This window comes from Python bivittatus, unplaced genomic scaffold (assembly GCF_059951505.1).
Source record: "Python bivittatus isolate LINGU-HERP-01145 unplaced genomic scaffold, Pbiv_v1 ctg000200_np1212, whole genome shotgun sequence".
NCBI classification, from domain to species: domain Eukaryota; kingdom Metazoa; phylum Chordata; class Lepidosauria; order Squamata; family Pythonidae; genus Python; species Python bivittatus.
In genome coordinates this window covers 15,191,517-15,206,580 of record NW_028277040.1, presented here as the reverse complement: position 1 = coordinate 15,206,580, position 15,064 = coordinate 15,191,517, and the positions used below count along the sequence as shown (strand labels likewise).

The window sequence follows — 15,064 nt, the reverse complement described above, 5'->3', positions numbered from 1 at the left end:
TGTTTAAGCCACTGATGAAGAGGCAGATTGCTCTTATGAGTCACCGCGCCAAGTAGACGTTTGAAAAATCACACCCCTGCATTCACCAAAGATCGCGATTTAACCCCGAGCTGTTGGGCCACAAAAGCGAACTCACCACGGTGAGCCGTAGGAAAGCAGAGGTGACCGCTACATTTCCTTGCGAATTTGCCAGTTGCCTTCCCGCGTGTGCCTTGCGCACGTGGAGGTCGTATGAAAGGGCAGGGACAGCGAAATAAGCAACGCCAGGAGACCCGTCGACCCCATCGTGCTCCGGAGAACAAAGAGCCGTCCAGCTGCTATCCTGGTCTGTGGGTTGACTGAGAATCGAGGGCAGAGCGTTCCCCCCCAAAGACAGATCGCCGAGGGGCCCTACGGCCGAGCCAATCCAGCATGCCCATTTCACAGATGGACAGCTAAGGCTCCCCTGCGCGTGCCTAGGTCATGCGCAGGATCTTGCTCTTCCAATTCCCAGGTCCAGCAGCACTCCGTCCACCCCGAATTATGAGCATTCCTATCGTTAGCATTGTCTAAAAGGGTACAGCTCTTTCTCCAGGCGTCCTGGAGACTCCCCCAAGCCGCCCAACGTCAAGCCCGCGTCAAGGACCCAAAGCACAGAAAGTAGCTCCTCAGGGTGAGCCCAGCCGGCTCTGCCCTCCACCCCCCGCCGGCACCAGCGCGCGCCCGTCCTCTTTCGGCGGCCGCACAGCCTGCGACGCGACGCTTTTCGCCCCTTCGCTTTCGCTCCCCTCCTCCTCCTCCTCCTCCTCCTCCTCCTCCTCTCTTTGCAAACGCAGGGGGCGGATCGGCCGCGCAAGGCTGGCGGCGGAGGCGGTTGCTGCTCCGATTTCTCCGCCCACGTCCTCGTACCCGTTCTGGGGAAACAGGGAACAAAACAAAAAGGAAGTGCTGAGCCCCGCCGGCTGGGAGTATTTTGCAGTCCGACAGAGGACGTCGGATTTTTTTCCCTCCACCGCCCCTGCTCGGAATCTGCTCGGCGCTGCCGCGGCGCTTTCGGCTTTGCTGCTAGGCACCGGATTGGCGGGGGCGATCAGAAATCCGGGAAGACCCGCCTCCCTCCGCGGTCCCCGGGGCATCAGCTGGGCACTGCTCCTCTCCCGGGCTCACCATGGTCGCGCTTTATCTGTTACTCCTCGCGGGTCGCCTGCTGGCGCCGGGGAACGCCTTCAATCTGGACGCGGAGAGCCCAACTGTTTACTACGGCTCCGACGGCAGCTACTTCGGCTTCGCGGTGGATTTCTTCGCCCCCGACCATTCCTCGTAAGTCTCTGTCAGTCGCGTCTCCAAAGCGCCGCTGCAGACGCTAAAAACTCTGCTGCTTCCCAGAGTTTGTTATTAGCAGACTGTAGGCGCCAGAAACTCTTGGGACAAGTCCCAGGAAAGTTCTTCAAGAGAACTGAAGTGGGTCCGCTTCGGTCTCTGTTTTGAGCACGGCTCCGCTTTGGAAGTAACCTCCTTTGAAATGAATGGCCGGGAACTTCCGAGCAAGTGCGTGCCGACAGTGGGGACTTGGCATTTGGACTTGCCATTATTTCCCGACCAGGTGCCCTCCTTGCCAAACCGGTTAACCTTTTTTTACGCTTCATTAAGATCCGCGCCTACAGTTCAAGCAGAACGTATTTCAGGCTAAAGGATAAGTACTGCTCTGTGGGCAGAGGCAGAAAAGTAATCCCACCGATTTCAGTGGAGCTTGCTCTCAAGTCAGTAGTGTAGGGATGCAAGCTCCCCTTGAAATCTACCAGAGAAGCGCAGATAAGAGGATTTGGTAAAATCCAAGTACTTTTTTTTGTAGATTGAAGTCTTAACTCACAATTCTCTTCTTATCCAATCGGTAGAACAAATACTCTTTGTAGTTGGGGAAGATAGCTGTGCTTATGTGAAGAGCTATTGGATGCTTTAAAACATGTAGAGGAAAAGTAGAGTGGTTAATTATATATGCTTTGCTATGCTGCCTTTAGGTCTTACCTTTAAGAGTGCCTTTTCTCTACAATAATTTGTATACAATTTATGCTCTGACATAGGACAATAACATCTAAAGTACAAGTTACTTAGTTTTGAAAGAGAAAGCAAGAATGCTTGTATCTAAGGCTAGGGCATTGTTGTAATTACTATAGATTAGATGATCCACCTAGGTATATTGCATTGATAAAATAATAATACATTCTGTGCTTCATTATAACCCAATAAAAGCAATAAGTTCCTAAACTAGTAAAAAGAAAAGGGGTCTCTGAAAATAAAAATAATATCCCATGAGTGGAACTCCTTTTCAGCAATGCTTCCTTGAACATCTGACCCTTTAACAGGAATCACAAAAACTGTCAAAAAACCCCTTTCAATTTATAAAGCGGGTGTCTCACTGAACATCAGTCTCACTCAAAACACTTCATCTAGTAAGTTCTAATTTACCTGACAGCAGTTCATTTTGATCATGGTGGGAAAATGTTAGAAGTGCTGGATCTTTGTTTCAAAGTCCAAGCTGGGGGGGGGGGGGGAGAGGATGCCTCAGCTATAAGTGAGGTATTTTCCTTGGGCTTCTTAGTTTCCGTAATTACTGCTAACTTCTTATGTCCTGTAGAGTATTTTTTTGATTTGAATAGAACTCTCTTTCTAGTTAAGTGTTTGGAATGGAGGCATTAACTCTGAGTAAGATTTTGAATGTGATTATGTTTCTATGTGCAATGGCTGAGTTTGCTGGTGAGGTCATACAGTAAAATTTGCCACCCAATTTCCCCCAAAGCATCCTAGGAGTAAGTTATAGCCTAGAGCTGCATTTCTAAGAGCTTTTCCTGATGGTTGAGTCGACACAGTCTTTGAGTCAACAGAAATCAGCACCAGCTCAACACTGACTGTCTCCATTGCTGAGTCCTATCCTGCCTGTGTTTCAAGTCATGCAGTCACCTGACTTCTCTCCAAGGTAATAGGTGACAAAGCCTATACCTTGAAGATTCTCTGGGACCTTGACAGAATAACAAGAAACTACTGTTTAAACAGCTGAACAGCTAAGGATGATTTAAGCACATCTTACTCATGGGGTAGGGATAGGATGTAGGCATATCTCATGGGGATATGACAGAAAAAAGATGTTGCCAGGCCACGTTTGTGCCATTGTTAGATGCAAGTGGAGAAAAGTCCTAAGTACAATATTAGATTTAAATCCCACTGAGATAAAGGGACTTAGCTTTGTTTTATATATTTATTTCCAGAAAATACTGTTGCGCATTACAAATGAAAATGCTGAGATGCATGTATTCCCTTGATAGATCAAACTGAAATTCTGTCACCTCTGGGTAACTCGGCCTCTGTCCAAAGATGCATTGATACCAGAAATAAGTGCTGGGTTCACATGTATTAAGCTGTGATTTATGGAATTAGCCTGGCTCACACAGCACAGTAAGCCATAAACAATAGTTTATAAATCAGATTGGCTGGGTTCAGCAAACCTATTGGGGAACTGAGCTTGCTCCACTAAAAATCCTTTCCTGGGTGGTTTAAGTTAGCTTGTCACCACCTCAGGATACTCTCCCATTGCCAGTCTTTAAAGTTCAACTCTATAAAGGAGCTGAGTCAAAACATTTTGCTCTCTAAGGTACAGGAAAGCATGGTCTAAAAGATCTGGGAGGTGAATCTTCAGTGCTGACCAAAGAATAGCATCCCTCTATATCTGAATAAATAGCGAGAGTCCTGAGGGAGAAATGTTAGATAGCTACCATTTCTGTAGTAGCCTCATTGTACCTAATGATGAGATGACTCAGCTACCGATCCAGTTGGCTTATTTATGTGGAGTGGGGGCAAAGGACGGTACCACCTTTTTCCTCCATAAGCAGAAAATGTCTGGCCCTGCTGTTGCTCCTGGTGATAAAAATATAATTATACATGAAGTAATTAACTATATATTGCCTTCACTGGTGCTTAAGAAGCGCTCTGAGATGAGCTGTCCAACCATTTTCAGTGGTCATTTTACAACGTCTTTGTTTCTTTCCCCAATCCCTGATGGAGTCTTAGAGAGCTCAAAAGCTTGCACGCTGTTTTGTGACAGTTTGGCTGGTCCTAATAAAGACATGCCTAATAAAAATCTCTGAAGGTTTTGCCATTTCATCACTGGGTAACAACTTTGCTTTTTATGGTTTCATTTTGGCAGCCGGATTCACTGAGAAACTTTCAAGGACAGTCTGGTCAATATTTTCTCCTCCACTTTTGGCATAATGCCTCTAAACATGGGGATTCCATGCATAGTGATTATTGTAGGAACATTGTATTGTGAAAGTGTTTAAAACAAACAAAAAAGCATGATCCAGACCTTTAGCAAGAGCTCTGAAGATCTGTATCCCCATCTTTGTTCCTCTGTTTCACTCTGTACTGAGTGTGGATGTGGGGCCATATCCACCGTTTCCATACATGCCACCCAGAGTCACATTTCTGTGAGATGGGCGGCATATAAATATGATAAATAAAATATCTAGCCCTTGAACACACTTTTTTTGGCCCTCAGAAATGATGCTGCCAAATCATAAGAGTAGGATTCCCCCTTAATTTGCAGCAGGAAACAGAAGAGGAAAAGGGTGTAACTGACCGATTAAGTTAACCATATCTTTAAAGAAGTATTGAAAAATCCATAAAATTACAGAAAATGCTAGCTGGAAATTTCTGCCCTATCCAGTAGTGAGGTGACATCACTAGGTCACCTCAAGGTAGCATTTGGCCACCTAAATATTGAAAAGTTTGTCCCCTAGCTATTAAATAGCTAACTACCTCTGCTCTGTTCTGATCGTTTCTTGTTTTATTTATCAAAATAGTTATACTGCTGACTACCCAGCATCTCTTGGCAGTATAACCACAATGCATATAAAACATTCAGAAACATGAGTATCTACTTATCTGGATTGTTATTTACTTAAATGAGTATTTATTTATAGGTATATGAACATTTTTGCTTCATTCTTCTGAAACAAATTTACTTGAAACGGCTTACAAAGCACTACAGTGCATCATTAAATGGTTTAAAATACAACTGAAACTGTATAATAAACCTAGTAAGAGCCCTATTAGTGTGTATTTCATTAAAGTCAATTAAGGTTGTATTCTTCTTTGAAGCAATCTCAGTTAGCATATTTGAGATTGAAAGCCGGCAATGGATTCCACCCTGATCTGAACTCCATTGAACCCACCCCAGTGGGTTTACTTTCCCAGTAGATTTGTATCAGTTTATGTTCTAAAATTATGTATAGATTTACGTATATTCCAATATCAAAATTCTCTGGGTAATATACTACTGATTTGTGTGTTTTTACCCCTCATAAAATATTGAAAATAGAAAATCTAAACATTATAGCATAGATTGGACTTTATCTTGAGTGCTTTTAAGACGCTTTAATCATACGTCTCTAATACAGTTGGAACATTCTTGTTAAATATATATTGGAAAAGCTACTTTTTTGTGTGTTTTAATGTTGTTATACTGACCATTGAGTACATTTTTATACCTTATTTGATTCTCACCCAAAAGTTTTCTTTGATTGTGCTCAATACTTACAGCTGAATGCTAATTTAGGTTGCAATCTTATTCCCACATATCTGTAACTCAGTGGACCTTTTACATGAATGAACATATATAGGACTGTACTGTCAGAATAGACCCAGACGTTTCCGTTTCATTTAACTGATTTGCAAATTTGGTATAATGTCTGGTTATTCTATAAATTACAGTAAATCAGACTTATGCTATTTGGTATCAACAATAATTTTGACAAGTTTGAGGACTGGAGTTTTAGATTTTGTTCTGGTTCCTTTGTCTATCCCAATAGAAAGATTTCTAGAAAATTTCCCAGCTGGTAAATTTGGACTGTGTCAGTTTTGACTCAAAAGAAAGAAAATCGTCCAGTTCTTTTTTTGCTTTTTTTTTTTTTTTGAGTAAGATAAACATGAATAATATGATTTTTACTCTGAGGTTCATTTATATTATAAGAGACCTTACTGTTTTATTCTTTCTTATTCTTTTATGCAAATGTTTATACAGTATTACATGTATTTCACAGAAACATTCTTTAAGAGTTTGGTAGCATAAATTCAATTACATGTTCAGAAAAAAAATGGACTTAATTTTCCACACTTTCAGGCCTATCACTGGGCATTTATTTTAGTTTTGGTCACGGGCTGGAACAAAGAATTCAGTTCCTATATGGAATCAGCTTGAAAACTACTTGACCCACTGAAATGCTGGAATCCTTGTTTGCATGAGGCTCAGTTTTAATACTTAATGTGACATGATTTAAATGGAAAATATGGGGCTGTATATATAGTGTTGATCTTAAGTTTACATTATGGGATTATCTCAGTTTTAACACAGCTGGTGTAGAGGCACAGCTGAGCCAGTAGTATGGAAAGCTGGAGGCTTTCACACTTCTTCTCCAGGAAACCTTCTGGAGTGGGGTCTTCATATTGCTTGCTCCCATCCCTGCTGTCAAGAGGGCCACCTCACCTGCCATTTTTCCCTAAGCTCAGTGTGTAAGAGAAATAAGATTCCCAAAACCTGTGCTGCCAGACTGGCAACTGAAAAGGTCAAACAGCAAAACAATTCCTGTAGCACCATTTTCTATATAATATCAAGGGATGCAGCTAATGAAATCAGCCATTCTTCCATCTTTGTGAGACAGAACCATTTCACCAGAAATAAACAAAATTAAACCTTATTTTGTAAAAAAAGATAAATGTAACAACCTTTATCTTTAGATATGAACATGCAAACATTAATTGTTGAGAGAAAGGAATAGAGCTGCCCCAATAAAGCTTTTTAGTAAAATAGAAGACATTGTTATTTTTCATAACTAATTTAAATACCATTGATATTAATGGGCTTCCTCTAATTCTGGAGACAACCCGGTGGCATAAAATTGAAGATCTCAATATGTTTTAAAATATGCTATGAAGCTTGCTTTTTTTTTAAGTGACTTCGAGTCAGTTTTTCATTCCTGGTGACTGCCTGGACTGAATTTTCTTGGCAAGGTTTTTCAGAAGTGGTTTGCCCTTGCCTGCTTCTTCCCTAGGGCTGAGAGAGAGGGGCTGTCCCAAGGTTCCCCAGCTGACTTGGTGCCTAAGGAGGGACTAGAACTCATGGTCTCCCAGTTTCTAGCCTGGTGCCTTCACCTCTACACCAAACTGGCTCATGCCATAAAACATTCATGAGCATATTGTACAAATATTATGTTTAATAAAATGATGCAACAAAACTTAAGATAAATAGAAAGGAAAGCTGATAAAATAGCCTGTACCATAACAGTTCTGGAGAAATTCCATGGAACAATTTTCCAGGGCAGAACTGTAAAAGGAATTTATGGAATTCCACAAAATCCTAGTTGTGTGGGTGTTATTACTCCTGGAACCCTCACCCTGCATTATCAGAGACCTGGCTTACATGGGAAGCCGTTACAAATACAGAGGTTTTTTTTCCTGCAAATTAAGTGATATGTGTGGGAAGTGCTGATTTGGAGCCATCATATGATGCATACTTTGGATTTAATGTTGTTCAAACAGGACTTTATTTATATTATAACTCCTCTTAGGTTTTAGTCTTGTAAAGTTTGAGAATTCTGTGTAATAAATTTAATCTTGCTCATAGTTTGTATACATAGTTGTAGGGCTGCTAATCATACAGTTTTAAATGTTATCTAATGCTGGTATTTGACTGAAATAAAATAAATTTGATTTGAACAGGGCTTTAGTTGCATGGAATAGTGCAGTGTAGTCCAAACTTGGGCACTTTAAGATGGGTGGACTTCAACTCCTAGAATTCCCCAGCCAGCCATACTGGCTGGGGAATTCTGGGAGTTGAAGTCCACTCATCTTAAAGTGCCCAAGTTTGGACAACACTGGAATAGTGTATACTAGGAACTTATGTAAAGGAATTTGCTGAAGCATTCTCAGATCTTTGATCATCTTTGAAAAATCCTGGGAAATAGGTGGAATCTTCACAACTACAGAAGCATAGCGGTGAAGTCAGGGCCATGCAGCCAAATCACGTACCATGTTATATAATGAGTTTTTTTTGGTTCCGACTTAAAAGGGGGAAGGAAAATGCAGGAAACTAACAAGGATGCTAGTATAGATTTGTCAAAAATAAATAGTGCCATACTAAAATCTTTTTTAAAAAAATATTTCTATAGATTAAGGTGATTCTGTGGCATAATTTCTCTAGAGACGGGTGAAGTCTGCATTATATTTTGGATCATTGTTTATTAATGGCCGGGTTAGCTTTTAGGTGAGTTTTTATAGCTAGTGGTAGCCTTTCAGTTATGTTAAGAGAGGGTTGCCGGATTGGCTAATTTTAGAGTTAAAATTTCTGTTGGATTTCATGTGAAGTCACTTTGTCAAAATCAAATACGTTCAGTGAGGTGAATTTTTTTCTGAAAGTACAGGGCCACTGAAAAAGGAGCAGCACCGGTTGCTGTGTTTAGCAGCGGAGTTGTAAACTTTGATAAATTGGTGTTTGGTGCTATGTTGAGATGCTTTTCGTTTCTTGATTTTGACTCGCTGGAGACTTCTGCCCAGGTGTTGGAAGAGAGTTTCAGTTTAGCAGTCCTTATATTACGGCTTGTTACAAACCGTTGTTTACTAATCCTCAGTTGGCTGGGTTTCATATATACTATGCCTTAAATAATGGTTCATAAAACCAGAGTGGCTGGATTCAGATATGATACTAAGTCGGAACCAAAAAAACCTCATTATATAACATGGTACGTGATTTGGCTGTGTGGTCCTGACTTCACCGCTATGTTTCTTTTTCCCGTAATCTCCTGCTGTTTAACCTTTTTATCCTGAACCTGTGTAAGCTGAACATGGCTCATCAGTATGGTATAATATAGAAACCAGGGGCTTGCAAGAGTTTTTGTTGTTTCCATTTTGCACTTGAGACGGCAAAGCCGGGGGAGTGGCCAGTACCCGGCAGACCTCTATGGACTACTTTTGGCTTGGCAGATTGCAAATTATTTTGGCCTAGTTTTAATCAACACACATCCCATATTTTTACTCACTGAGTACTGTACTAATACCTTTGCTGTATTAATGACCCATTTTGTGAAGTCGGATGAACCATTCACCGTAAAGAAGATTTTTGGAAGGCCTCAGAAGCAGACTAAAATTCTTTTAATCTGCCTACTGGGTTGTGATTGCTCCCCTATATAAATGGAAGATCTCTCTTGAACTGTGTTGCTTAGTTTAATTATGCCCCAGGCACACCAAACCTATACTCTTAGAACCGTTTTCTCCATAATTATTTTTAGTACTAGAAGACAAATTTTTAGGTACATTCTCCTTGCATTCTGAGGCCAAGAAGTGAAGGCTTGTTCAAATAACTGATTGTCACTTGAAAAGACTTGAAAGGATCTATTAAAATATAGAACAGTTTTCACATGCCCAGCCCAAGCAACTCTCCACCACTTTTACCAGCAAAAGGAGTTTTTGAAAGATGGCCAGAGAGTAATGCTGTATGAGTCAACAATTCAGTAGGCGAGCATTTCATCTTTAATATCTGGGGGTGAAATTTCAAAGAGCAGCGCTGGCACTGGATTACTGAGGGCAGTTATATTGTCACATTCTTATACAATTTTTGCATTCTTTTCAACACAGCTTATGCAACTGAATTGACTGGTGAATTTTGTCTTGCGGTTCACTCCCGATTCCTACAGTGACACCAAAGCTCTGTTGTCTGAGGCATTACAGCCACTGCACATTGCTTTATGATAACAACATGGTTGCTTGGGTTGAAAGGAGTCCTTTAGTTATAAAATATTTGGCAATAGCCCAAGCACTTAGTTTCATTTACTTGTACGTACTTGCTGTGGGCATTTCCCTTGGCTTTTAGGACTGGGAATTGAAAACAAATATTTAAAATAAGCTAGACTCACCACAACTGAATATTAAAAAAAAATGTTATGAGCCTTTGTTGATTAATTAGTGAAAGTTACAGTGGGATGAGAATAATATTACTAAAACAAGATGTGCACTTCTTGGCTTTTTCCAGTATTAGGAATTCTTGGTGTTGATGATACTTAAAAAAATATCGGGTAGTAGCTAGGCTAGGAAGAGCTACATTTCTGAAAGAGGCCCATAATCTCCAGCCATTCACCATACAGAACATTTAGAACAGCTCTCAAGCTCATGAGAGTGAGTTTACTGTCACTGTTTCCAATGGGAGCATTTTTTTTTCCCCTTCTAGGAAAAAAAGGTAATGGACATAGTAGGAAGTGCTGGGCCTTCCTACAGGTCTGACCACCGCCCTGCAAGACATTGGTTTGACTGAACATTCTAGTTTAAATCACCATGCTCTGTTTTTCATCTGGCTAGATGAATCACACTGTGCCACTAAAATAAATAATAGAAGCAAATGTACTTCAGGATTGATTTTATTTATTTATTTATTCAGTTTATGTAGCCGCCCATTTCAAATTCACGACTCTCCTCCCCATCTAGCTCTTGCTGCTGCTTTGTTACCCCTTTTCAGATGTGGCTGCATAACCAATCATGCTTACTCACTTTCTGCTTTCCTTTCCTTTTTCTTTTTTTTAAGGAGTTGCTTTGTCTTCAGTGGACACCTCATAGTATTCACCCAGTGATAACAGCAACTTTTCAACCAAGACAGGAAAAAAAAAAAGCAGTAATCAAGATTTAAGCTAAGGTAGCAGTCCAAAGAAGCAAGGTGTGCATATGGCTGAAATTCTTTTGGTAGTTGCACACATAGTAATAGAAGCCATATTTTCAGTTTTGGACATTCAGCATTTATTTAGGACAGTGTTCCTTAAAGTGTGGTCCTAGAAACCTTGGGGGTCCCTCAAGACCCTCTCAGGGTTCCTCAAAACCAAAATTATTTGCCAGCCTATGTTGAAAAATAATACAATATTAAAATCCCATCAAACAATCATAAGAAGTGGTAGCAGCAGCAAATGCGTCAATTTTAATTTTTAATATGGTAAATGTCAATAAATATAACCCATTCAAACAAAAGTTCTTTGGGGGTCCCCCACAATTTTTAAAAGTGGAAAGGGATCCTGGGAGAAAAAGGTTTAAGAAACACTGATTGAATTGATCTCTTTTGTTTTATTGTGTTTTTTTTTCCTTTTTTTTTTAGGTTTTAATAGAGGTGGTCCTGGACTTAATGGCCATTCATCCAGCGACTGCTCGAAGTTATGATGGCGCTGAATGAATGGTGGTAGGATATCATTATTCTAATTCATGGCAGAGGAAGGATATATATTCAAAAACTCTTTAAAAATCTTTCTGGAATAGTGAGGAATAAATGTATATTTATAAGCTGTTCCAGGTTCATAAAGGATGGATAAAAATGTCTTAAATTAAAATATAGTAAAGAAAAAAAAATAGGACAAGTGAAAATGGCACCGATGTGGATGCCATTTTCATCAACAATAAAAGAAATGGTGCCAGTGAAATGTCTTCCTTCAGATTCTTGAGAAAAGGAAAGAACCTCATTCATGTTGAAAATATGGTCCTCTTATATTGATATATGCCACAGTCTCTGATTTATCCTTCAGCATCAGCTTGCAGCACTCCAGTCCTAAACATTTGGGTTGGCCTGCATTATTGTCCCTTGGCAGAATATTCTGACATGACATACTGTACTATGTTGGGTAAAGCATATGTTGAGTAATTTACATTTGTTTCCTGGCATTGCATATATTAGAATGGGGATAGGACATGTATTTTGGCTGCTTGTTTGCTCTTTTTTTTTTAAGACCCAGTTTTAAGACCCAGTAGTTAAAGCATCAGAGTAGAAGCCAGGCACTATTTTTTTCTTTTATAATAATAACAAAAGCAAAAAGGAAAAAAAAGAATAAAACACAAAGATACATATATTATCAAAAACAAAAATTATATAACAAGTGCTTAAAAATATGTGGAAATAATACAACAGAAAAAATAATAAAAAAGAAAAAATGTAAGTATAATATAGAGTCGTTCAACGAGATGGGTGGTGACAAATTTGATAAATAATATGTTATTGCAACAAACAGTTACAATTCTATATTTATCTAATGCAAATATTATGCAAGAGTGTGTGTGTGTGTGTGTGTATTTCTAATATAATTATATAACTATCATGCTTTTTCCTAACCTGCTGTATTTTGTATAAATGATTCCCATGTTTCATTATATTTGTCCATACAAAGTCTACGTCTATAGGCAATCCACTCATCGGTGGCAAGTGTAGTCAGGTCTTCAATCCATTGAGTGAATGGGGCCATACATTTATCTTTCCAATGTTGCAATATCAGTCTTTTGGCCAAAGCAAGGGCACAGAGAATCCGTTTACATTGTCTGGATGTCAAATTCCATGTACTAGGTATGTAATTCAAGAGAATATTATCTGAAAATTTTAGCTTTTGTTGCACAGTCACATTTATATGATCCTCTAGAAACCCGGGCATTATGAGTTCTAGTCTTACCTTAGGCACAAAGCCAGCTGAGTGACTTTGGGCCCATTCTCTCTCAGCCCTAGGAAGAAGGAATTTGTCCGGGCAGTCACCAGAAGTCAAAATTGACTTAAAGGCACAAATTTCCTTTTTTAAATTTTTATATTTTAAACTGTCAAATCCTGTTATGACCTGCATTTGTCAAATCAAAATATTAAAAATATATTAGAAATATTTGTGACCTAATGGTTGGAATATTAGTTTCTATGGAATATTATGGGCAGTGATATGAATTAAGGAAAATGTACCTAATGCCTTACAGATGTAATATTTGATAGGGGAATACCAGAGAACCTTTCCTTTAGCACAAAGAGCATGGTTTAAGCTAAAAGGTGCCTGGGGCTATTTATTTTATTTTTGTTTGAGCTTAAGTGTATTTCCTGGGTGAGAAGGCTAGACAACTCGGATATGTCAAATTCAGTAATATTTGGTTCTCACGAGGCTACATTACTTAAGCTGATACCAGTTGCTTACTCAAATATGGTTCCTGGAAACATTTTGTTTTCCCAAACGACCCAATGGTCAGGTAGTGTTGTCCTTGGTGCCTTTTTTCTTTCACAGTCTTGCAGCTCAATTTACTAGATTGCTGTTTGGCACAATGGTGTAACTAAGGGCTATTTTTGCTTAATTTGATTCTAAGCCAGCATTTTCCAACCTGGTCCCTCTCCAGGTACATGGTGTCAGTTTGAGTTCCTATTATTTCCTAGCCAGCATGGCTAGTGCTAAGACTTCTGGGAGTTAATTTCCATTTGTTTGGAAAGCAAACAAGTACTATATTAGTCACAACTGAGCCAAAAGTTGCATTGGAAAGATCAATCACTTATGATTTGCTTAGGATGTCATGTAAGAGGAAGAGGGGCTTTATACCTATATCTGTTTATACCTACATATCAACATTTAGCATCTGATCATGCACAAAGCAAGACCACCCAAATCCTAGCCATTTATTACTCACTGTGGTATCTAGGTAGTTGCAGTTACTAGGTATTCTAGCATTCCAATATGGAAGGGGTAATCTGCATAGTTTTTTTAAAAATTTGCATGTTGCATCTGGATTGGTTGACCAGTATTCTTGTCATATGCATTGGATGTCTAAAACCTACCATTCTCTTCTCTCACCTTTTGTCCTCTTTTTTGGGGTGATGTATTTCAGAGGTGGGGGGGGGCAAAGTATAAGTGGCCATCTTAGTTATGCTTTCTAACAACTACTGAATTCCTGCTTCTTGATGTCATACTGATAGTGGCACAGAAAGTCTTATGGGACAAAACTGCAGTTCTGATATATCCAAACTCCTCAGGAGAGAAATGAAGTTTAAAAAGAAGAGGAGGAGGCTAAGAAGAGGGACCAGGGTCTCCTACCCTGCCCATGAGGGTCCCAATCAGATGAGTATCACAAGCCTTTCCCAGAAAAATTAAAGGAAATAGTGATATGTAATTTATCTGAGCATCTAGTTTAGCCCTTGGTCAAGCAGCAAAACAGGATATTTAACAAATCTCTCTTGGGCTGGGTTCTCAGATGCAGCTGGTGAATTACACTGACTTGATAGATCAACTGGAGATGAAGTCATGTATGCAGCAAATCTGTTTGGGTGGAGGAAAATAGGCCATCAAAAATTCTAAGTCACTGGTATAAATCTGGCCCTTAATGTCTTGGCCCTTACATTACATTTGCTTTCCTCCTCTTTTTGCTCTTATTACTGCATTTACATGAGGTACCTGTTATATTAGCCTGTTTCAAGTAAAATGATCAGATTTCTCTCCCATTGTTTTTTCGTGCAGGATGTTTCTCCTTGTTGGTGCTCCAAAGGCCAACACTACTCAGCCTGGGATCGTGGAAGGAGGCCAGGTGTTTAAGTGTAACTGGAATTCCAATCAAAACTGTCAGCCAGTCATATTCGATGCTACAGGTATTGCCTAATATTGTAATAGATATCTGTTTTTATCCATTGGAATCTGAATAAATACTTTAACCAAGATTCATTGCTGTGGCCATTTTTATGGCATTAACATCACATAATGGCATCTTTGTTGGCTACAGGCATTTATGGTATGAGGCACTTTGAAGTTGAAGAATCCTATAGCATAATGGTTTAGAACACACAGAATAGATTTTTGTGGTAGTCAACTAAGTGGCTGTGCCTGTGGACTGCAGGAGGATGTGACTCTGTTGGGTGGCATATAGACCTGGCCTGACCATTCTTGCCCTCCTCTGATCTACGGTTCTTTCTGGCAGACATTAAAGAATCCTACAGACCCAAGAGATAGGATTTCTCTTAGAGGAAATAACGGGAATTTGTGTTCTGTAAGGGGACAAGTTTAGGCTTATGATGAAAGAGTATATATAAGCCAAGTTAAAACAGACCTCCAAACCGTAACCATTTATTATTCCCTATGTGAACTGTTGTCAGTTTCACTGATGCTTCCTGTCTGCTAGTGCTGAAGTTTCTGACAATAAATATATAAGATGTTTAAACACTGTGTGTTTGGCAGACCAGTCTAATTGTGAATTGGATGTTTATAGACACTTAAGATATTCACACTTCATGTGC

At 39.7% G+C, this 15,064-nt stretch overlaps 1 protein-coding gene across 1 annotated transcript in view; it reads left to right on the top strand.

The window, feature by feature from the left end:
• Window positions 1-808: 808 nt before the first annotated feature.
• ITGAV (integrin subunit alpha V) overlaps window positions 809-15,064 on the top strand; it is a 72,912-nt gene continuing 58,656 nt past the window's right edge. The window contains exons 1-2 of the mRNA XM_007422655.4: window positions 809-1,299; window positions 14,295-14,422. Coding sequence (XP_007422717.1) covers window positions 1,148-1,299; window positions 14,295-14,422 — 280 coding nt within the window. The 5' untranslated portion in view covers window positions 809-1,147. The remainder of the gene's footprint in view (window positions 1,300-14,294; window positions 14,423-15,064) is intronic.